Source organism: Carassius carassius, chromosome 16 (assembly GCF_963082965.1).
Source record: "Carassius carassius chromosome 16, fCarCar2.1, whole genome shotgun sequence".
In the NCBI taxonomy this organism is placed as follows: domain Eukaryota; kingdom Metazoa; phylum Chordata; class Actinopteri; order Cypriniformes; family Cyprinidae; genus Carassius; species Carassius carassius.
The window spans coordinates 636,295-662,452 of NC_081770.1; the positions used below are offsets into that span (position 1 = coordinate 636,295).

Below are 26,158 nucleotides of genomic sequence, written 5' to 3' on the forward strand. Positions count from 1 at the left end.
TGTATATTGCTGACTAAACTGTTTAATTTGGACTTTTCCATAGTCCCACCACTGTTGTATTGAGTTAAAAGTTGATTTTGTGTTCCTAAAATTTTTCCAGAAAAACTCAAAAGCATCTTTGAAACCTTTATCACTTAAAAGTGCATTGTTAAAATGCCAATATGCACTCTTTGGCTTAACAGAGTTCAAAAGTATTGAACATTGAACCATACAGTGATCAGAAAAAGATACAGGAATGATACAACAGCTTCTAAAAACATTTATCTGATGTCTGAAGCAATATATCTTATCCAATCTTGCCAAAGACACAGCTTTATCACGGAAATGAGACCATGTATACTGTCTGCTATTCCCATGAAAATTCCTCCATACATCATTAAGCTCATGAGTTTTAATTAGTTGTATTAGCCTTTTACGTGATGGCATATGCGGTTCAAGGTGATTTCTGTCAATATTCTGTTCAGTACAATTAAAATCACCACCAAGCAGTAAGTAATCATCACTACTACATTTTTGCAAAGCTAAACATAACATATCTAAAAAAGCTATTCTTTCAACTGATGCAGTTGGGGCATATATTGAAAAAAAAACTAAAACTTCGTTTTCAAACACTGTCCTAATCTTTAAAATTCTGCCTTTTAAAATTTCTTCCACCTCATAAGAAACAGGGGTAAAGTATTTAGAAAAAAGAACAGCAACCCCTGCACTAAGTGAGTTATTGTGACTCAAAAAAGAGAGCCCCTCCCATTCCATTGCCCAAACTGCTGCATTTTGTGCATCACTATGGGTCTCTTGCAATAAAATTACATCAAAACGTTTTTGTTCAACAAACTCATAGATCTCCGCTCTTTTTTTTTGCTGTCCCTTGCTCCATTGACATTCAGGGATGCAATATTAATATTACTCATATTAAAAGAAAAGAAAAACAAAAACAAGCCCTATACAAGCATAGCAGCTGGGACCGTGGAAACCAGGAAGTTAGACTTCTTCATTATTACTATTTTCGATACTAAGCTTTCTGACAATTTTCTTCAATCGGTACACTTCCCTATCAGTAAAACATCCCTCACTCATTAAACTCCTTGATCTCTCCACAAACAGCGTAGTATTTTGGAAAAACTTCTCAACATTTACATTTCGTTTATTTTTCGTGATTTTCAAAAAGAGTTTAATGCTTTGGATGTCATAACCCTGAACTTGATACTCAGATTGAGACAAAACACTGCTGGAATCAGATGAATCTTCATCACTTTCATCTTCTTCATCTGCCATCTCACTCACATCTACTTTTTTCACTATCTTCACAGCCCCTTCATTTTTTGTCATCTTCCTTTTCAGGGGTACCTTAAAAGACGGTGAGGTTTCTGTTTCTGTGAGATTCACATCAGAAACAAAAACAGAGGCTTTCTTTCCCTCTTGAACATTACTGGTTTGTATTTCACTTTCCATTGGTACAACCAGACTGTCCATTGGTTCCACAGAAATAGAGGATTCAGACCTGTTTACAGTCTCTGGTACACTCTTATCACCGTTCACCTTCACAACTGAATCTTTGTCTGCATCTTTTGTAACATCTACAAGAAGCTTATCAACACCTGTTTCTAGCAGTAATTCTGATGAGGTTTGTGGTCTAACTGTTTCATCATTCACAGCCTTTTCTACTTTATCTGGACATGAATGCACCAGGTGATCTGCCCTGCCACAGCCAAAACATCTCATCTTATCAGTAGTTGCATAGATTGAGTAGTCAAAATCATCCATACGAAAACTAAAAGACACATCAAGCTCACCATTGTCATTTAGTATCATGAATGCATATCTCCTAAAAGAAACTACATGTTTCAATAAGGGAGAAACATTTCCGAGTGGTATCTTTTTAATTGGTGAAACCAATTTACCATACCGAGATAGCATATTCACTAAAAAATCATCTTTTACAAAAGGTGGCACATTTGACAAAGTCACTTTCTTAGACGGCATTGAAAGGGGAAGCACGGGAGTGAACGCATCGTTTAGCACTAAACCACGCTCCACTAAATCATTTGCTTTTTCCACTGTACTCAAAAACATAACGATGGCATTGTTCATTCTGGATGCCGACAGAATAGAGTCGTAACCCACCACTTTACCTGCCGCTAAACAACATTCCTCTATACTTGTAGCAGACGCTACTTTCACACCATGACGCCTAGTAAGTGACTCTAAAACCACCGAGCTGGCACCTGCCATGCTTTCGCGAAACCGAAAGCGGTATGGCGCCCCGCTCACAAAACGTCCTTACACTCAAAAAACAAACTAATTTGTGTGTTTTTTAAAGTAAAAGACAGAAAAAACGCACCTTGCACACACGCTCTCACAGCCACGCTCCACTCGCCCAAACACTCGTGCACGCGCACAGAGAGAGAGAGAGAGAGAGAGAGAGAGAGAGAGAGAGAGAGAGAAAGAGACAGAGAGAGGGAGAGAGAGAGAGAGACAGAGAGAGGGAGAGAGAGAGAGAGACAGAGAGAGGGAGAGAGAGAGACAGAGAGAGGGAGAGAGAGAGAGACTGAGAGAGGGAGAGAGAGAGAGAGACAGAGAGAGGGAGAGAGAGAGAGAGACAGAGAGAGAGAGAGAGAGAGAGAGACAGAGAGAGGGAGAGAGAGAGAGAGACAGAGAGAGGGAGAGAGAGAGAGACAGAGAGAGAGAGAGAGAGAGAGAGAGAGAGAGAGAGAGAGAGAGGAGAGAGAGAGAGAGAGAGAGAGAGAGACAGAGAGAGAGAGAGAGAGAGAGGGAGAGAGAGAGAGAGAGAGAGAGAGAGAGAGGCCTGATTCACAGCCAGATATAACACATTACAATAATCCAAACACAATAACACAAAGCATGCACAACTTTCTCCATGTCCTCAAAAGAGATGATCAACTTTACAACAGCATTCATTTGCCAATCAACGACACTCGTGCTGTTTGGGCTCTCCAGAGAACACAGGGACCAAAGGACATTTTGTGACAAAAAAAAAAAGAAACTGTTTGAGGTCTGAAACGTAATTTTACTCAGTTTATTAATGTTTTAACTACACATTCGTGTAGGTTAAGTATTTATGTTATTTTTTTTATATATTTAGAAAAATGAATGAAAAGTACTGAGTGTCACCTCTTCAGACATTTTTGACAAATTATGCAACAACAAAATCAACATTTTTATAGTCTCCATTAATATCTATGGGTGTTTGTTTTTGTGTGTGTGTGTGTGTGTGTGTGTGTGTGTGTGTGTGTGTGTGTGTGTGTGTACTGTGAACATGTGGAAGGGTTGCCACTTCATTTTTGTGTATATTGTGGTCTGAATTGTGGTGGATTTATTGATTTTATTTAATAAATTAAGAAGAAAAGTATTGATTTGATCATTTCCTCATTCATTTCAATGTGGGTCTCCAGAGAGAGACTTTTTTCACACTAACACACAACCAGATCTCAATCCAATTTAATTTTCTATTTGTAGATCTACCAAGTGTTGACAACCGTACAAAGTCTCATGTCATTTAGATAAAGGAACATTTGTTTTTATTTCAGCAAACATCATTTGGGGTCTGAAAAGACCTTGAACAGCACAAAAGAGTTAAACAAAGTGAATTTCATCATTTTGATTCTTGTCTGTGAATGTTACTGACCTCAATCTCTCCAGTTTACAGCGTGAATCCTTCAGTACGTCACATAAGTGATTCACTCCTGGGTTTTTTATTTGATTCCAGCTCAGGTTAAGTTCTCTCAGGTGTGATGGGTTTGATTTCAGAGCTGAAGTCAGGATGAGACACTGTTTCTCTGTAATACTGCATCCACACAGACTGAAGACAGAAAGAGAAAACACAATGAATCAGACACGTTATGTTCATGTGTGAGTAATTCATCATGTGTTAACACCATACACTGCAATAAATAAAACATGGCCAAAAACCTCATTATGTGACCATAAACAAAAACAGAAGAAAAATGATTAAAGTAGATTAAGATATTGGATCAACTACAGAAATACTTAAAAATAATATTAAACGTGAAAACTGAGTTTAAATGTGAGAAATCAAGAAACTTCTGTTTCTGAATTACAATTTTACCTAAAGACATTTTAAACTTTTTTTGCGATGGTCACTCATGTCTGTGTGTGTGTGTGTGTGTGTGTGTTCACGGTGTGTGTTTGTGTGTGTGTGTGTGTGTTCACGGTGTGTGTTTGTGTGTGTGTGTGTGTGTGTGTGTTCACTGTGTGTGTGTGTGTGTGTGTGTGTGTTGTGTTAAATGCAGAGCACATGTTCAGAGTATGGGACACTATATTTGGCCACACGTCACATCCTTCTCTTTTCCTGAAAGTAAACAGTAATCTTTAATCTGACTGTAACTGCTGTAGAGTATAATGATACTAACACTAGTTTCTCCAGCTTGAATTGTGTGTTCATCAGTAGATCACTGAGGTGTTTCACTCCAGAGTCTCCTAGTAGTTCATTATAGCTCAGGTTCAGTTCTCTCAGGTGTGATGGGTTTGATTTCAGAGCTGAAGTCAGGATGAGACACTGTTTCTCTGTAATACTGCATTCACTCAGACTGAAGACAGAAAGAGAAAACACAATGAATCAGGCGCGTTATGTTCATGTGTGAGTAATTCATCATTTGTTAACATCATACACTGGGTTTTGTGAGTGAAGCAGGCTACTGACGGAGAGAACGAGCACAGCGCCCCTCCGCACTCTTCTAAAAAAATCTATCCAGTTCTGTGTTTTGTGTGCGTTGACAAATCTTTCGTGATGTCCTAACAGCCAGGATTCCCACACAACACGTCGGCTAAAGTCCGATTCGCGACCTAATGACTCATTTGAGCCAATTCATTACTTCTTAAAAGAACATACAGATCTGAAATGAGAAAGTAAGTGTGCTTACCCCATTTAGCAAGAGTGTTTAGTCAAATTTAGCCTTAATAATCCACAGTATGTATAGGCCTATGACAATGTGTAGTAAATCACCTATAAAATCATTTAGTTTAACGTTACACTGGAGTGAGATGAAAATAGATCAAAGCACAAAGCTAGCTGTTGCTAGCTAGCTGCTAATTTTATTCAATTTTATAATGGAAAAAATTACACTATTACACCATTTAACGCTACGTTTTTAATTGATATGATTATACTAAAATAATTATCAGGTCTATCAAAAAAAGGATTTTATCTTTTTAAACTATGAAAGCCAGTCGTGGAAAAATCACAGCTTTTTTTGCGAAGAGGGCAAGAAAGGATGACAGTGATCGTTTTTTTATGAATAAATAGTATTAAAAAAAACTTCTTTTTTTTTTGTATTTATTTTAAATTTAACATTTATTGTCAATATTGGGCTTGTGGATCTAGGGTACTCTTTGCTGTGTGTGGATGACCATGTCGGCCAGCCACCACCGAAGACCAATTTTGACCCAGGAAAAACCTTTTCCCTCCTTCACATCATCAGACGAGAAAAGAGATGTGTTTATGAGAGAAAGTGATAGTTATTTTCATTAAAGATCACAAGGGTACATTCATTTTTGGAAATAATTATGTATCCTGATAAATCAATCTGACTGTAACTGCTGTAGAGTATAATGATACTAACTCTAGTTTCTCCAGCTTGAATTGTGTGTTCATCAGTAGATCACTGAGGTGTTTCACTCCAGAGTCTCCTAGTAGTTCATTCCCGCTCAGGTTCAGTTCTCTCAGGTGTGATGGGTTTGATTTCAGAGCTGAAGTCAGGATGAGACACTGTTTCTCTGTAATACTGCATTCACGCAGACTGAAGACAGAAAGAGAAAACACAATGAATCAGACACGTTATGTTCATGAAGTCACAGCAGAACAACCTTCTTCTTTCAAACCACACCATCTTAATCTACATTGAGAGAAAGAGAGAAGATAGAAGAAAACTATTTAATAAAATCACAATGTCTTGATAAAACAAAAAACAGATGAAGAGAGTCTGAATATCTCTGGATAATTTTCCACAATTTGGTCTTCAAAACAGAAAAACAAATAAGTTGTTCATTTAATCAAATAATTGACACTTCTCGTGATTTATGTACAATTTGTGCTGATTCTTGATAGAAATACAATGAAGTGTTAATTCCTAACAACCTTGTGTGAAAGGTGTTAAAATCTTTCATATCTTTTTATTTCTGTCATATAATTCTTATTTCATCTTTTGTCTAAAACGGAGCATATTGTCTAAAATAAAAGTCCTGACTGCTGTGTATTTGTGTTTAAACTGATTCTGGTCTGCACATCACTACAACGTAAATGCATTCGCTCTGCTCTGTCCAGTGACTTGATCAGCTTTGCTTCACAGATTCAACTTTGCACATCTAAATAAAACTGTAGGTTTGTCTGTGTGTGTAGATGTGAAGTACAGTAATATTTCTCTGAAACAGGTCAGACTGAAGAAGCAATGCCTGCACAGAATAAAGCCCAGTCTGGACCGGTTCTGTTCAGTTGTGTTACACATTCATTAATCTGGTGTTTGATGACAGAGAGATGATATGAAGCATCAATAAACACTATGAATATGTTCTGATACAGCAGCACAGAACTATTCTGTTGTGTCTCATTAATAAACACAATGAAAACAGTTCTGTCCCACTGGATGAAAGAGAAATGTTTGTGTATTTTTGCTATTATTAACTGAAATGATTGGATATTGGGTTGTGTTTTTGACCTGCTGTATTAGCAGAACTTTCAAAAGTTCGATCACACAACAACTTACTTTACAAGTCTCTCTTACACAAACATGTTTAGTAAAGAATATAGACAGATGAACTATACAAAAATATATGAACATATAAAAATCTACAAATACATATGGTGAAGGCGCAGTGGATAAGACACATGCCTTTGGAGTGAGAGACCCGGGTTTGAATCCACTGTGAGACACCAATGTGTCCCTGAGCAAGACACTTAACCCCTAGTTGCTCCAGAGGCGTGCGACCTCTGACATATATAGCAATTGTAAGTCGCTTTGGATAAAAGCGTCAGCTAAATGAATAATGTAATGTAATATATTGTGCTTCAAACAAGGTAACAGTCAGTGATGGTAATGAGAAGTTAGTTTTTAAAGGGTCATGAAACCCCACACTACTTTTTCTGAGATTGTATCAGAGGTGTTTGTGTTGCACATCATAGAAGACAATGTTAGCATTCATTCATTTTAATTGTTGAACAATTCTAGTTCATTTTGAGATTTTTGCTATATTTTTGTGTTCCAGGTTTAAAATCTACTAAAATCTACTAAAATCAGTGTTGATGAGTTTGTGACGTGGTAAAGGACTAATACTTTGATGACGTGTCAGTGTCTCATAATTATTCAGACCTGTAGCACTGAGCCCAGAATCACTCTGTGTTTCCACCGTCGGGTCAGAAACTCCTCAGCGCTTCATTAAAACACTCTTTACACGCCTCTCTGGAACAACGTCACACAACTCCATCATTTCACCAACAAAGAAGTTATCAGAAAACTAATAATAGATAAGTCACTGGAACCAGCGTGATCACAAAATAAACATGATAAAAGCAGACGTTTGTTTGCATGCTTTGTTAAAGATTTACATGGAGCGTAGATGAGTTAGGACCGATAAAACATGTTACTATACACTACACTAAATAATACACTATTGTGATCGTCTGAATGAGAAGCTGACTCTGATTTCTTCAAGCGGTCTTACCATGTTTACTATGGTAATGTTAATGACTAGTGTGCATAGTCTATCTCTTATAAATATTTCTGCCTTGTAAGGTGATCATAATCCACATCAGATCTCAAACAGAAGTTATTTCAAACACTCGCTGCTGTCTGAAAGTGACTTCTGAGCTGTTATTATTAATGTCTTTAACTTTATGAAATGATCCTCGGCACTGATGCTCTCCAGACGCAGAGAAACTCCAGCTTCATTCATAACCTCCTCTAACCTAAACTCAGAGACCCAGTCGGCCAAAAAACCCTGGCCGTTGTCCCAGAGGAAGACCCAGAAGTGACAGTGGAAACCAGACTGCCTTTATGAAATTACATTTAAATATAGAAACATGCATACACATACACACATATAATTTTTTTTAATTAGTCTTCAATCCTCAGTTTGTAGTCAGTAAACAAACACATTCAGCAGTCACAGCAGAAGTTAGATACAGAATTTAATTGAAAGTCTATTCAAAAGTTGTATGAATCTATTCTAAGCTGTATTAAAGGCAAACGATGGTAAACACATTAATAAAATACTGGTTATTTCTAATGTGTTCACATTATTTTCTCCAACCCCTGTGCACTTAAAGGGATAGTTCACACAAAAATGAAAATTACTCCATGATTTACTCACCCTCAAGACATCCTAGATGTATATGAATTTCTTCTTTCAGACAAATATAATCAGAGTTATATTAAAAATGTCCTGGCTCTTCCAAGCTTTATAACGTGAGGTCAGACTCAAATGAGAATTAAAACAGACGACTATAACATTACTAGTCATGTAACATGTGAAATGATGTAAGACACTCACTTCAGTGTGTTGAGTGTACAGTGTTTATCCTGCAGTAGAGCAGAGATCTGATTCACTCCTGTGTCTCCTAGTTTACGTCCACTCAGATCCAGCTCTCTCAGGAGTAACGGGTTTTTACCCACAATTCCAGTCACATACTGACAGCCTTCATCTGCAGCAGGACCCAAAAACCTGCAGAAGAGAAGATGAAGCTGGAATCAATTCAATGTGCAAGATAAAAGTACATTTAAAATAAACTCAGGGGCAAAAGCTCACTAGATCATGATTCTCAAGCATCTGAAGATCTTTCTGGCTTTTAAGCAGGAGATGAGGAAAGTTAGCAAAGAGATAACTAGCTTGTGACAGCTAAGCATTCATAGAGATATATTAAGTTGATCTTTTGATGCCGGCTCTTCCTATTATTATCAAGCAGAATTCACCAAACACTGTGTTAAATGTGCATGAAGTTTTATTTGGTTTAAGTAATGGCATGTACTAATTATGGCTGCCCCTAGTGGCCAAGAGTTTTTTTGTTACATCTCTTTTGTTATTAGGTGCCATGGGTTCAGACCATCTCTGGATAGTTTTATTTATCTGATGTAATTCTGCAGGGGTCAGACAGGTGTGTGTGTGTGTGTGTGTGTGTTATCACTGATCCTCTCCTGACACACATCACATGTTTGTGGCCTGTAATATATCTACTGTAGTAGATCTACAACACTGATCTATATATGACTGGATCACTCATCACATTCTAAACTGCCAAAAGGCAGTGAAGCCTCAGAAGTGTTTGATCAGCCGTCTTACTATTCCCTACCAGCAGAGAGCACCATTGAGTCACATGCAAACCGCTGACCTAAAATCAGTGCTCAGCACTGATGACACAGGTAACTTGATCCAACACAAAATATAGCCCATTTCTTTATTTACGTAATTATTCAGGAATTATTAAATATGAACCTATTAGTATCAGAAATTGATTTGAATATACAATGAATAATACAATAGCTTCTGTAAATATTGTTCTTTACTACAATGAAAAGCTTAATTTATATTTTATATATATTATAGCTTAATTTCATGTATGTACTGTCTGTATTCAGTTATTCTCTGAATAAATTATGGTGTGTATAATTTTAATGTCCTGATGGAGCAACATCTATTTCAGACTAGAGGTCTTCACAGTGTACCCGAGACCCGTCGACCCGAACGGGTTCGGGTCTATATTTTAAATGATCAGCCGGGTCCAGGTCGGGTCCGAATCTATTACCTCGGGTCCCGGGTCTGTTTAACATTGTGTGTAATGCCCGTGCGATCATCAGACTCGGGGAACACCCGGCTGTGATCAGACACTGCTTGTTTTTTTGTAACTTGCCACTTGTAAAATTAGGAAAAGAAAAGTGTGAGCCAAAAAAAAAAAAGCAATCTCTCTCTCTCTCTCTCTCTCTCTCTCTCTCTCCGATGTTAGACAGCCAAACTGCGCTGACACACATCACATGTTTGTGGTCTGTGATAGATCTGCTGTAGTAGCTCTACAGTGTTGTGAATCTGAGCTTGATGGAAATTAATGTACTGTGCATTCAGTAACATTTAAACAATCAGGATAATAAATCACACTGAATATGTTTCATGAGAAATGTCCACAATAACACAATCATAATTGTTAACTATCGAGGCACCAAACTACTAAACACCAGCACATCTACTAACCCAAAATGTCTGATTAAGCTGTAACTTTTAACACAACTAAACTGTGCTGACATTTATCATCAAAACAACAGCAGCTGCAGCATCTCATCTTTCATGTTTGATAATTTTCAACAACAAATTGTGTACCTGGCTGAATAAGTGTAATAATATAATATAATTTATACTACAGGGCCACTGAATGCTTGAATCTGATTGGCTGACAAACATTATTTTCTGGGAAACGCACGGTGAACGTAGTTCCAGGCAGCTCTCTTAACCTCATTACAGTTCATATCACTTCACATATAGTAAAGCTGTTATAACAGAAGTTACAGGACTAACAAAAACAACAACATGACAGATGATTTTCTGAAAGTAAACACACATGACATTTCTCATTAGCGAGGTACTAACAGCTGTTTAGAGACACTGCTGAAGAACACTGTTGAGGGAAGCACAGAGGAAGCCTAATTCACACAAGCTCTCTCTCTCTCTCTCTCTCCCTCTCTATCTCTCTCTCTCTCTCTCTGTGCGTCTCTGTCTTTCTCCCTCTCTTTTTAATAACTTCATTAATAACTGCATTAGAATGCTATCAAAGGCTCAAGCCTCCATTACCAGCTTTAAAATCATGTTTTGGATCCAGCAAAAGAGGCATTGGATGAGATGCGGAAGAAATAATCCTACTCACAACAGTGATTTAAGTACAAAAACCAGATGAATCCCTTTAAATCTATCATCTGATTGATGTCTTTAGGTGTGGCAACCGCAGTATAAGCTAAATAATTGACTCGAGGCCGTTCAATTATTAGAAAAATATAATATAAATAACCCAAATGTATATAATTTATTCAGCATTATTTCATCAGGTCTCACCTCAGTGTGTTGAGTTGACAGTTTGGATCCTGTAGTAATTCACTGAGCAGCTTCACTCCTGATTCTCCAGGATCATTTCCTGTGAGATCCAGCTCTATCAGGTGTGAAGGGTTTGATCTCAGAGCTGAAGACAGAGCTTTATAACCTTCTTCACTGATACTGCAGTCTGAAAGTCTATTAGAAAAGATGTTATTCTTCATTTTAACACATAATGTCACACAAGTACATGTTCTAGAATGAAGAAAATAAAAATATGCACTACAGGATTTTTGCCTGAATTGACTCTTTTCACAGTAAAGCTGGGTAAAGTTATATATTGGTGAACGTAATCTGCAATTCTTGCATTTTAATTTCCCACAAATTTTTTTTTTTTTGCATATTAAAAAAGAGATAGTCAATATAATGTAATAAGACTTTATAATAACAAAATTATGTAACTTTATTATAACCTTCTTCAGTGATACTGCAATCTGAAAGTCTTCAGAAAGACTAAATAAATAAATCACATTAAAAACATTTATTACACCATTAGGATATTAACATTTCCCATCATCTCCAAAAATCAATCTTTTTGTCAATATTTTATAAATGCATCTACACCAACACAAAAATTTCTCATTACTGACCCATTCCTTGTGACACAGCATCAGTTTACAGACCAGCTGGAGCTTTACACTGATTCATGTTTAGATTAACCAAATTCAGACCTGAGCATCTGTAGTGTCTGTGAATTTCTCAGCAGACTGGAGATTTCTGTCACTCCAGAGTCTCCTATTTGATTCCTGCTCAGATCCAGCTCTCTGAGGTTTGAATTAAACGCTGATGCCAGAGCAGCACAACCTTCATCTGTAATACTGATGCAGTTTAACCTGTAGAAGACAGAACACAACTAATTAAGATATATACATACAATTACACAAATAGCTGCTTTAGCTACTAATTTTAGCTACTAATCCCATTTCTGACACATACTTTGTGGGGAAGCCGTGGCCTAGTGGTTAGAGGGTTTGTTTCCTAACCCTAGGGTTGTGGGTTTGAGTCTCAAGCCGGCAATGCCATGACCGAGGAGTCTTGAGCAAGGCACTGAACCCCAAACTGCTCCTCGGACACCGCAGCATAAATGATGCTCACTGCTCCGGGTTTGTGTTTACAGTGTGTGTGTTTGTGTGTGTGTGTGTGTGTGTTTGTTTGTGTGTGCGCACTTTGGATGGGTTAAATGCAGAACATGGATTCTGAGTATGGGTCACCATACTTGGGTGTATGTCATGTCACTTTTATCCACCAATATGAGATTTGCATGATAATCACACTGTGAAATTATTATTTTAATTTGATTATTACAATATTTTGCATTTTAAAGTACAGCACTTAAGCCTAAACCATACTTACAATGCTGTCCTAATTTCTTTACATTAAAATGTAAGGCTTTTATTTTAGTGGAAAACTGAACAGTGAACTTATGTTTGTGTTTAGTTCACAACAGGTGTATAAACACTTTGTTGTACAAATCTGATGAAATCTGTTAACATCATCTGCCAAAAAATATGGAAATTACAGGAGCGTACAATTTAGTGAACCTTCCTAATTCACGCTATGGCCGAAAAATAACTTGCTCACCAGCATTTCTTTTAAATGAACTGCAATTCAGAACTTCTACTAGCCACAACAAAAATATCAGAAATAGATCAAGAGATTTAAGACATAAAATTACCAAAACCACATCTTAGATTAAAATACATTTCATATTAAATATTATTCTGAATTATTGAATGCTTTCAGTTTTACGACTTTTTGTTTGGAGATAGAAATAAACAGAATAAAAACAATTCTTAACAAGAGGGTCCTCGCACCTCGGTGCTCGGGCCCTAATTACTTTCTTATAAAACAGCATTTATTTAGTTTTTATTTCCAAATATAGCTCAGTCCAAAATGAATGTTTAGTGGTAAACATGTTAAAGATTAACAGAGAGGCTGTCAGTTGATAAAGTGATCAGCTGTTTCCTCCCAAACATCTGTGTACTGAACTCACTGTTATCCTTTAAAAAAAGCCAAATCAAGGTCTTGTCTCCGGGAGCTCCAGAGACAAGCACTGTGACTCAGACATCTCACAGACGTTACACACCGGATGTGTCATCAGAACATGAAGGCTGACTTCTTCAGTGATCTTCAGAACATTATGAAAATAGCATTGTGACTGAAGGACAGAATCTGAAGCCAATGATAAGATATGCAAGTTTTTTTTCTTCTATATTTTGTCAGTAATGCCACGTCAGAGAATTAGGTACACTTATTTATACACACCGTATTTCTGATTCTACTATAAAATATTTAAATACCCTAAAACGTTTGATTTGTTTAAAACAATAGACTGCTTTGGCCAGTGGAAAAGAGATCCACTCTATTCTAAAAAGATTTTCCGAGAAGTATTTTATACAATTTTGTTTTTACATTAATTTTGATACATTTATTTGAAAACAAGACCAAGACAGTGAATGATTTTTAGCAATGTAAAGTACTATACAAATAGCACCTTTAGTAAGCATGTCATATTATCCTATAAAGTCTTGTACCTTTGACGGTGTTAAACATGTTCATATGCATGGTTTTATAAATCTGAAAACTTTTGTGTGTATGCCAAATCTAGCTTTTGTGCGTAAGTACATTTTTAGGATGAAATCTAAAGAAAGTTTTATACATGAGGCCCCTGGCTTTTTTTTTTCTTTCTCAGAATTACCAAACTCACAGTTGTTTAGGTAAACCAAGCTATAAAGTCTGAACTTAGGAGATATAAACTTGGATTTACAAGAAGAACTGTGAGATAAAATAGGTAGGCTAAATGTAATGTAAAGTGTTATTGGTTTAAATTGTATTAGACTTACAGTTAAAGAATGAAATACTATGTCCCCTGTGTGAATATTATATAGACCTATTGTTAAAAATGCAACTTATGCTTTAAAAGTAGGGTAATTACAGCAGGTTTCATCCATAGTTAGTCCATTTAAACGTCTGCATTTAGCTTCAAATGGCATCTTTGATTATTACATTATTATTATACACAGGGCCGCATTAAGACTCTAAGGGGCCCCTGGGCTTTACCTCTTGAGGGGCCCTTCCAGGGCTCGACAATAAGGACTGCCCGATTGGCCGAGGCTAGTGTGAATGACGCTCGGGACAGTAAACGGAACGGTCACTTGCCCGATCGGGCCAGTGCTGTAGGGTGTGCGTTATATGTAGTCTATGATATCGTAATAGTTGATTTAACGATCTGATATTATCGAGTATGCAAAAACACACCCATTCTGTGCACGCATGCACTACATGACGTAGTCTATTAGGTTAGATTTGTGCATGTGCTTTAGTCTTAATGCCTCAGAATTCAAATATGCCCCTGTATATATTTCGTATTTATATAATTTAATATCCATGTTAACCAATATTACACATAGAATGCTGGTTTTCTCCAAATATTAGCATGACTACAAATGTGATGATTTTATTCAGCGTACAGTTTAATAAACAAGAACTTAATATCAAGTGACTTACATTTTAGACACTAAATCGTCTGTTTCGCTGTATTTCGCCAACAAAAATGGTTCCAAAGTCCACAGAATTGTTTTGCGTCTCTGAGCAACACTTCCTCAGTGAATCAGCCGCTTGAATGAATCGGTTGAATCTCAATGATTTGGTCATTAACAGTGATTCCCTGCCACCTACTAGCGGGTTTAATTTCAGGTTTAAAGTGTCTTCATTTTTTTTATAATTTCACAGTATTTAACGTTTTGTATTTTCAACATTAAAAACATTTTTATGCATCTGTAACTGCTCTTGACTGATACATTTTTAATAAAGTTTAATCTATTCTGTAGTTATACATTAGATTACAACTTCTGTACCTGAAAATCTCTCATTTAAACCTACATGAAAAACTTGAAAAGCACCATTTATTTCATTTGTTTTTTCTGTTGTATTTATTTATGCTATTACTCGTAATTTGATTATTTGTAACTATTTTATTACTTACTGTTTATTTGTCTAATAATATTTAAAATATAAATTAATCTAGTAGCTTTTGCTGTCATTAACCTATTATATTATTGAGGTTAAATGTAACAAAGACAATGAAAACAATATCTATGCTTATTTTATAGGCCTATTTTCTTGTCTTTTACTTTTATTAATTTTTTGTTGTGGGCAAGTAAAAATTTGAATCACTGGCCCGACCGGGGTTGAGCCCTGCCTTCATCCATTGAAACTGCATAATTAATCGTTAAAGGTTATGGTTCCACCCCTTTAACTGTTAGGCCGTTTGTATCTATTACACGTTATCCCAACCAGGTGGCAACAAGTGACTGTTAAAAATGCATTTGTCATGGAATCATTTTCAATTTAACTCACTCTTCTTAATCACAAACCCTTTTATTTTACGTGAATAAATGGTATTAAAAACATCCAAATCTATAGTATACACTTCCATAATGTACTTAAAGACACCATGAATAGGAACTAAAATGTGCTTTTAATATACTTTTTTTTTAAATACAGAGACAGTATATTAAAAGCACATTTTAGTTCATATTCAAGGTGTCTCAAAATAGCAGTTGAGTATACTTAGATGTTCTTAAGATTATCGTAGGAAGTACTAAAGAAGAATTTTAGTATATAAAGTAAAGAAAGTTAAGAGTATAAGGTGCACAAAAAATAGAACTTTAAGTACATTATGGAAGTGTACTTTTTCACTTGGGTATCACTATCAAGGAGTTAATTATTTTGATAGACTATCATATCTAGCTACTGCTGCCAGCCTGATAGTATATCACAACCAACCTGTAAATGGCGTTAAAATATGATGTTAGTTTCTGGATTTTTTTTAACAAACTGTTCTGACGTTCTACTTTATCTTGTGCGGTTTTTCTTTTTTGCGAACCACTTTCGTATTTATGGCACGTCACATTAGATTAGCTATTAGTTATTGTCATCATTAGAATAGGCGGCAATTATCTTACAAAGAATTCAACGTAAGTATGTCACGTGAGTTTGATACAGGCCAATAACTGAATGCTTTCAGACAATGATGAATTTTATTGGATTTCAGACAATTAAATAATGCCCACTGTGACTGATGATTGCAGGGTTCATTGAGTGAGAGGGTTTGACTGACTCTTCTCGAGCAGGACTTGCAACGCGCACGTGCATTCAAAGCAAAGCGATAAAGCGTAATTTTAAAGGGACAGCCAACGAATTAGAAAATCTGATTACAATATTTTCCGGCATCATCGGGGCCCTCCCCCAGCCCAGGGCCCTGGGCTTAAGCCCAGGTAAGCCCGTGCATTAATGCGGCCCAGATTATACATTATTCTATAAATATTATTTCCATTCTGACATCCAGAAACACAACAACACATTTGTTATCTTATTCCGTTTACCCGTTAAGAACAAGTATACACAGCCGTACTACTATTAGTGTTATCAGGGAGACCGTGCAACATTAGACAACTTCAAGCTGTCCGGTGTCCGTTGTAGACATTACCATCCATCAAGCAATTAACATTATTATTGCTAACATAGCAGACTAGGGGTGTCCCCGACTAAGGATTTTCATAGTCGAATCTGAATTTTTGAATCTTGCTGACATTCGACTAATAGTCTAATCATATGTTTGGGGGCGGGGCAAAATACAATGAGTCATGTCAGACATCCGACAGCCATAATTACTGATGTTAACACACAGGGAAAATGTGTAACAGATGCCTCACAGATACAAATGGGGTAAATAATGTTTTTATGTTTTGATCAAAAGATAGTTAACACTAAACGTCAGTGAAACCCTAATGTTCTGCATTTCTGTTTAGAGCTGTGTGCTGAAGATGACCAGTAGAGTGAGTATTTGATAGCAAGTTTTTAATCAATGGGATTAAACTCATAATTTCATGTAGAATACGCTTCGTTACTTATACAACATAACGTTAATATTAGGACTTATAGGCTATCTGCAAAAAGAGCCCGGATGCAAATGAACGTGTCTGCGCGGCTCTTAATGAACTCTTTTTGTGGACGCGTTCTTCACGCAACAATGTGCAGAAACACAGCAGCTAAACTCTAAAAATTCACAGCGTTTTAGTATAATGGTGTTCTCATTATAATGGTATGGGTGTGACAGTCCAGTCATAGTTATTAATAATCTGCATTGTAGTTTGACCTGCTCGCGCTGTGTGCTGAAGAGATATCACCATAGTACTAGGCTACAATGAAGTGCTTGAATCAAAACCACATGCATCTTATATCAGGTAAATAATATATCCAGGATATATATACACTGGCTGAAATGTTTAGAAAATCACTTGAACCCTACCTGTTTGGGGTCAACCCTATAGCAAACTAATCGAAAAATACATTGGCATCATCTGTATTAAAGAGAAATTAATTACTTCATATGCTGTTTAAGTGAATAAAATAGCCTTGACAGTCGATTTCCACAACTGTTGACTTTATTCTCTCTCACTGGTGTGTGTGTGTGTGTGTGTGTGTGTGTGCGTGTGTGTGTGCGTGTGTGTGTGTGTAGGTGATGCAGGATTGCTGGGTTGCTGGGTTTTTGCAACAAAACCCACCCAATTGCTACTCAATACTAGCACAATTAGGTTTCAAGGGGGGTTCCCCAGTAAAAATTTCATTCTGGGGGTAAAATACACATTTTGCTTTGGGGTTTCTCCGGTAAAATTTACATTCATAACATGTTATTGGGGTCGCTTCAACACAGAGAAACAGTGATAGGTAGCCCAGTTCCTCATGAAAATCACAAACTCGGCAACACTGAGGTGATTTAAAAGAGGAAAGCAGGCATTTGGATCAAAGCACTGTGAGGCAAAGGTGGGGGGGGGGGACTCAAAACATTTATAAACTTATAACACATTTTTGCCCAGTTTGCATTGTTTTACTACTTACAAGGTTAAAGTATAAAACTGTTATTTACAATACACATCATGCTGTTTAATCATATTTTTAGAGGGGACAACCAGGGATTGGGCAGCATATGCAGCGGTACCCAGGGAGCAGTTGGGGGTTCAGATCTTGTTCAAGTGTCTCATCTCAGTCATGGTATTGAGGGTGAAAGAGAGCGCTGGTTATTCACTCACCCTACAGACAATTCCTGCCAGATCTGAGACTCGAACCCGCAACTTTTGGGTTACAAGTCCAACTCTCTAACCGTTAGGCCATGACTACCCCCAGTACATTTTTTAATGGGAAACTTTGCGAGTTGTGTTGTAGTTAATAGCCACTGACAGATTTTGAGTGATGCCACCAGTGTTTGAACGCACACAGAAAACAATAGATATGAATTTTAAAGTCATGGTGCTTCTTCAGTGTGCTGATGCTTAATGTTGGAGGTTACTGGTTGAAGAACCAGATTTATTAAAACTAACTCATGATCTGCTCACATGTAAATGCACTTCGCTCTTAAGCATGTGTTTTTAATTAAAATGCAGCCTTTTGTGACCACAATAACTCGTATCACAATGTCAAGCATATTTAGATTAATTGTGCAGTCCTGATAAGTGTAAAATATTTTCAAATCTATGAAACTGTGGTGGGTCACTAGAGTCTGGGTAAATAATGGGATAAACTTAAAATACTTACTTCAGCTTTTCCAGTCTACACTGTACATTTTCAAACAGAGTCAAGATGATCTTCATTCCTGGGTTTCCTAGTTTATTCTCACTCAGATCCAGCTCTGTCAGATTTGAAGGGTTTGAATTTAGAGCTGCAGCCAGAACATGACAACCTCCTTCTGTGATACAGTTGTTCTTCAGACTGCATAAAGAGAAAACACTTCAGTTTTAATCTGAATATTTACCAGGATGTTTTAGCTGACAGATGACATATACTGGTGATGATGATGATAGTCATATAAAAAAAGTCACATATGGTTTTTCAGTCAGCAATCTCTTATACAAGACACATAAAGCAAGAATTAAAAAGTGTCCTTGTAACAATGTGGGAAAAAAAACATACATCAGTGTGTTGAGTTTACGGTGTTACTTCATTTCAGAAATAAATAACATCTGATTCTGAAACACTGTGAAAGGGATGGACATACAAACTGTTTTAATTAAATATTCTTCATAAATAAATTGCATGCATATGTTATTAAGATGGTATTCTTCATTATAACACAGATTGTCACACAAGTACATGTCCTAGAGTGAAGAAAATAAAAAGATGCACTACAGGAATTTGACCTGAGTGGAATCTTTTCACAGTAAAGCAGGGTAAAGTTATATATTGGTGAACGCAAACTACAACAAATGCAATTTCTAATTTTTGCAGTTTTAATTTTCCACAATTATAACCTACAGCTGCAATCAAAATTACTCAACCCCTCAGAGATTGTAGCACTTTACAAATACAAGCTTTTCTGAAGACCCAGGATCAAATGAAAATCCCATCTATAACAGTTCACTGTCATACTTAAAGTGAGTCAATATATAATGCAATATTTTTGAGTTATAAGATTTTAATAACAGAGCTTTATCATAATTATTCAACCCCTATTCAACATTGCGAGTTTACTTGGCAGTCTTTGGGACAGTCACAAGAGTCCCGGATTTCATTCAAAATATTTTCAATTGTGTTCCAAAGATGAACGAAGCTTTTACGGGTTTGGAACGACATGGGGGTAAGTGATTAATGACAAAAGTTTCATCACAATTTATCACATATTTGCATGGTGGGGAACAAAATAGTCTCAAAGCAAAATTAAGCCTTTAGAAACCCAAAGTTAGCTCACGCTTGAGCTGAAGTTGAGTAGCAAAAATTGCAAAGTTAACAGAGATCTCACAAATGCTACAGAGATGCTACAGAGAATAAATAATTAGAAAGTCTAAGGCTATATGAAGATTTCCAAGACATTAAAAGTTCCTAGAGATACAGTCCTCAGCCTTAATCCTTAGCGTGTTGTACCAGAAAACCTCTGAAAGTGTTGAAGGAAAAGCACAATATCATAAAATGTTTAATCAGAGCAACTGAGAAAATCCTGCAATGTACAACCAAAGACTTGCAAGATGACCCGATGAAAGGAGGAAAACCATTTTAATGCAGTGTGTAAGAAGAATACTAGACAAGTATGGCCTTCATGTTGAGACTTCTTGATGAACACCACTCTTGAAATTAAAAAAAAAAAAAAAAAATCAATCTGTCAATATTTTATAAATGTATAAATCAAGGCCTTGTCTCCAGCAGCTCCAGAAACAAGCGCTGTGACTCGGACATCTCACAGACTTTACACACCGAATGTGTCCTCTGTACTCTATTCTGATGTTCAAGCTTCAACAGTGAATCTGATCACTAGTGCACTGGCAAAAGTTCACTTAAAGAATGAACAAAGAGGCATCAGTTTAGCTTGTATGAAGATGATGGAAAAACGAAGCAGTCAATCTTCCGGCTGAGAGTGAAATCAGTACACACTAACATTTTTCCCAAATGACTGCTAATGTAATTTAATGGGAAACTATGTGAGTTGTGTTGTAATTAATAGCCACTGACCCATATCACAATTTCAAGTTTATTTTGATTAATTGTGCAGTCCTACTGAGAAGTTTAAAATAATTTCACATTTATTTAAACGTGCAGTATGGAATTTTTGGCCACCAGGGGTCACTCAATCAAAACGATAACATGAGACGTACTTTGATGACGTCGGGAAAGAGCGTAGGCTCATGGGAGTTGTTGTTCATTGGAACACGCGCTCTGTCGCTCCCCACATTCCTCAGGCCTGGTTCACACCGGACGCCGACGCGACGCGGAAGCGACGCGGAACGGAGGCCGATTCCTTTCGGCGCCCATGTTAACCTATGATGTCGTTCACACCAGACGCGGCCGGCCCGCGCCGTGAAGCGCCAGTTTCGGCGTCTGGTCTGTTTTTTGCGCGAGCCGCGAGCGATCCGCGTCATTCCGACAGGAAGTCACACCAAGAAACACGAGACAATCCGGTCAATTGTCAAAATATAAGCAATTTTCAAATTAAAATACCGCGAGTGACAAATGCAATCATATTTGTGTATCTAAACAGACTAGAAAAAAAAACACAACACACACGCACATGCACACACAGAGCAACGGGAGTGGGCGGACTACAGGGCGGGCGGGAGGGGTGGGAGTTATTTACTTACCCATGTGCTCTGAATAAACAACAACTAAGCAGAAGCGCTTGTCGACCGCCGCGGAGAATACGCGTCTGGTGTGAACAGGCAGGCGCCGGACCGCGCGTGATTTTCCGTTCCGCGCCGCTTCGGCGTCCGGTGTGAACCAGGCGTCACTCATTTTAACTGAGGCCGGCGACACACTGGATGCGTGGCGCAAGCATCTCAGCTGCGTGGCGTGTCAGTTTTTAATTCGGCTCCCATGTTAATAGGTTAGAGTTTGCAGACTGCCTGCGTGAGCCGCGCGGAAAACGTGTGCATGCTAGAAATAGAACCTACTTTTCACGCGACACGCACGCGTGTTGGAAGCGTTTCCAGGCAAAATATAATAGGAAAATATGTTTATATGTAATTTTGTACACAAATACATATTAATTCATGACATTTTGATGTTTGAAAGTCTATAGGTTGACATAAATTCAGATACAAATGTAATTTAAAAAATAAATAAATAATTATCGATTTTCAAATATTGCACCTGTCAAACATAAGTCTATTTTGCCGTCAATACTGTTGACGGTGTCCTTTATCAGTAGGCTTTATATTTATGTTCAACATGAAGTATAGATATTGTTGTCATGAAGACAAGAGCCTGGTCTGTCGGCGGTCTCCCTCTATGTCACCTACAGCAGCAGCAGCACCGCGCCACGCTTCTGACACGCAGCAGAGACGCCACGCAGCCAGTGTGTCACCGGCCTTAGTATTTTGACAATCACGTATTTTCGAACGGAGAGATATATGAATTATCAGACCCCTATCAAATCAATATTCCATCTAGCTAGTAGTAATATATGTTAAAAAAAACACTGTTGCCTTTCGTTAATAATTAGGCTACGTTTATACTATGATATCGAACAAGATAGTGAACTGCATTTGAAGCTACTTTATCCAGCTAGATATAGACAGAGGTGGAAAGTAACGAATTACATTTACTCGCGTTACTGTAATTGAGTAGCTTTTTTGTGTACTAATACTTTTTAAAGTAATTTTTTTAATCTGTAATTTTACTTTTACTTAAGTATATTTTGTTTGAAGTATTGTACTTCGCTACATTTTAAAACACATTAATTACTGAGTAAAAAAAAATAAAATAAAAAAAATAAATCGCTCCCTGGAAACTACGGCAGTAAATGGGCAGGAGGGCAAACTGGCGCTAAAATCACAAGAAAGATGCCGACGGACAAAACAGGCGTTAGTGGTGCAGACACCGCTGAAAACGAAACCCCGTCATATTCTGAAGTTGAACTCGAAGGAAATGAAGTGAACCCCTGGCCATATGTATGCTCTATTATGCAGTGTAAGCTGTACTTGCCTAGGAAGACCAAACTAGCAGCTTATAAAATCTCGATAAGACATCAACCCTTCGCAAGAATGTAGGTAAGCTAAATAATTGCATCGTTGCATTGGTGGTTAAAATGAAGCTTTGACATTTTAGCAAGAGGTTTTGCACAAATTAGCCAAAAAGACCGTGGTGAGGAGTGTGCTATTTTTGTTTTAATGATGTGCGCGCGCATTTATAGTGCGTTCTTTCACTGTGTGATTCAGTCTCCTAAAATGCATTTAGAATGATCACAGAATTGAAGATATAGGGGCAGAAAATTCACATATTTATATAATTTCATATATTAAATCAAAATCACACAAAGAATGCCATCTTTTCCTCCAAAAATCATCATGAATATATACATACATATATATAACAGTTCAGTAAACAAGTTAACTAAGAGACTTGCGTTTTAGACACCATATTGCCTTTTTAGCTCTATTTCTACAACAGAAAATAATTCCAAACACAGCCACCAAAGCACAGTTTTGCGTCTCTGAGCAACGTGACAGTGTTTCGTTCCTGAATGAATCAACCGTTTAAATGATTCGGTTCAATCGCAATGACTCACTTATTAACAGTGACTTGCTGACACATACTGGCCATTTTAATTTCACATTTAAAGTATCTTTTGATTTTTTTTAAATAATTAATTTCTTATCATTTCAAATGAGTATTCAACATTTTATGTCTTGTATATCAAAACATTATTCATGCATTTGTAACTGCAGGTTAAATGCATTCTTGTCCTGCACTAAACAGTGTAATACATCTAAATGCCACTTCCAATGAATCTTCTGCATTTCCTCTGCATTAAAAGATGAGTTTGTTGATACTGATTTGCCTGGTAACAGCCCAAATGTTTTATTATTCTAAATAACTGATTCCTTTAATTAAAAACAACTAGTATGAGATTAATAGACCTATCCCAGGGGTGTCAAACTCAGTTCCTGGAGGGCCGTAGCCCTGCAGAGTTTAGTTCTAACCCTGCTCCAGCACACATATCATGTAGTTTTCAAATAAACCTAAATGATTAGATTAGCTGGATCAGGTGTGTTTAATTAGGGTTATATCTAAACTGTGCAGGACTGTGGCCCTCCAGGAACTGAGTTTGACACCCTTGGCCTGTCCCATTTTTGACTCCCTCCCACTGTTAAAATGTAACTAAGTAATTTTTACTCTGAGTAAATTTTAAATGAGCTACTTTTTACTTTTACTTGAGTAGATTTTTAGACTGGTACTTTTACTTGTACTTAAGTAAACTTTCATTAATGTAATGGTACTTTTACTTGAGTAGAATATTTTTGTACTCTTTCCACCTCTGGATATAGAACACATGTAGATTTACATTATACTCTACATGAGAGCTAGTCCGTCTGCGTTTTACACAAGACATCATCGTTTCACAAAATATACGGATAGATATAGTTAGCTGAATGGATGCATACCTGTTTATTAGAATGCAAGCATCTCTCTGTAGTTTCAGCTTGTCACAAAGCTCTCTCTATCTTGGAAATACAACTCCAATATTTACCCGTGTCTTGTTTGTTCTCTTGTCCCAAAACCTTCTCGGGTCATTTATTTCACCCGTACGTTTGCGCTTCACAGAACGTGCAGGCAAAGCATAATCATGATCCATAACTAAGTTATTGATTGAGGTATAAATACGAATATAAACAATATAAATATAAAATATAATAGTCTCGACCAAGGCTAGCTACTACTTTTTCTTCTTCGTCTCGTCTTTGCTTCTGTTCACCTTTGTATTTGGCGGTTCCGCAGGAAGTTAGATAAACTAGAGGGGTCAAAGTTTATATGACGCCATAGACGGGCGACAAAACGGAAATAAAGAAACGTGCCGTGTCTTCTAATTAAACTATAATTTTCTCCGGATTTTAAAGTTTGTGGAAACTGTCGGGATAATGCAAGTACACAACAAAAAAATATATATAACATAGATATAGTGATATCTGCTATTTTTAAAGCAGAAAAAATACATATTGTGCCTTTAACTGTGGTGGGTCACTTGAGTCTGGGTAATTAATGGGATACACTTTTAAAATACTTACTTCAGCTTTTCCAGTCTACACTGTACATTTTCAAACAGAGTCAAGATGATCTTCATTCCTGGGTTTCCTAGTTTATTCTCACTCAGATCCAGCTCTGTCAGATTTGAAGGGTTTGAATTTAGAGCTGCAGCCAGAACATGACAACCTCCTTCTGTGATACAGTTGTTCTTCAGACTGCATAAAGAGAAAACACTTCAGTTTTAATCTGAATATTTACCAGTATGTTTCAGCTGACAGATGACAAATACTGGTGATGATGACGAAGACACATAAAAAGCACCCAGCAGCAAGAAGCATAGCATAGGCTTTAGTAAAACAATTACACAAATTGTCTTCAACAATACAGTGCAAATGATTCACAAACTACACAAAATGAGTGAGTGAAATTAGATTTTACTGGAACATCGCCTAGCGACCTAAGACATAAATTCCAGTGCTTTATCAGATATGTACCACTGTTTCATCCTTAGTTTTGATTTGTTTTATGTCAAAGTTCTCTGTCGTGTGTTTTTCTGCTTTTTCAGAGAGTTTTTTCATGCAAATGTGTTAGTTGGTGTTTGTATCCATGCACTCGTGACAGACTTCACTTTCACTTTGTGTTCGTTCATATTTCAAAAGCAATATGTTTAGTAGTTGTTCAAATGACTACTTATTGGTTGAATATGGTACAGTTTGAACCAATCTTGGCTTGGGGTGGGGCTACGCGTCAACAATCATTTCTGTTTGGCTCAGAGGAACGAAAGCATTGGTTTCTTCTGACAAATCAATGTTGTCAAAATGTGATGACGTGATCACGTGCACTACGGCGCCTCTGAATATCCAAATGAGATAAATAGGACATCTCCAAAACGTGGAGAATCAGTTCTTTACATCACTTTAAAAGCATTCAGATTGGATTAGTGGTTCAAAAGTTATTCAACATTAAAAAACAACAGTTATTTTTAGCCGCGGGCGCCTATATCGGTCTTTGAGGGTTGAAAGTGTCCTTGTAACAATGAAAAAAAACATACATCAGTGTATTGAGTGTACAGTGTTTATCCTGCAGTAGAGCAGAGATCTGATTCACTCCTGTGTCTCCTAGTTTACGTCCACTCAGATTCAGCTCTCTCAGGAGTAACGGGTTTTTACCCACAATTCCAGTCACATACTGACAGCCTTCATCTGCAGCAGGACCCAAAAACCTGCAGAAGAGAAGATGAAGCTGGATTCAATTCAATGTGCAAGATACAAGTAAATTGAAAAGAAACTCAGGGGCAAAAGCTCACTAGATCATGATTCTCAAGCATCTGAAGATCTTTCTGGCTTTTAAGCAGGAGATGAGGAAAGTTAGCAAAGAGATAACTAGCTTGTGAGAGCTAAGCATTCAGAGAGAAATTTTTAATTGATCTTTTGATGCCGGCTTTTCCTATTATTATCAAGCAGCATTCACCAAACACTGGATTGCTGATCCACTAACAGGAACATGATCTGGGTTCAGACCATCTCTGGATAGTTTTAGTTAACTGATGTCT

The 26,158-nt window shown here is 37.1% G+C and overlaps 1 protein-coding gene across 1 annotated transcript in view; it reads right to left on the reverse strand.

The window, feature by feature from the left end:
- Positions 1-26,158, reverse strand: part of LOC132159275 (NACHT, LRR and PYD domains-containing protein 3-like) — a 62,113-nt gene that overhangs the window by 21,573 nt on the left and 14,382 nt on the right. The window contains exons 9-12 of the mRNA XM_059568808.1: positions 24,865-24,952; positions 24,648-24,821; positions 18,694-18,867; positions 11,769-11,930 (exon numbers count right to left, since the gene is read on the reverse strand). Coding sequence (XP_059424791.1) covers positions 11,769-11,930; positions 18,694-18,867; positions 24,648-24,821; positions 24,865-24,952 — 598 coding nt within the window. The remainder of the gene's footprint in view (positions 1-11,768; positions 11,931-18,693; positions 18,868-24,647; positions 24,822-24,864; positions 24,953-26,158) is intronic.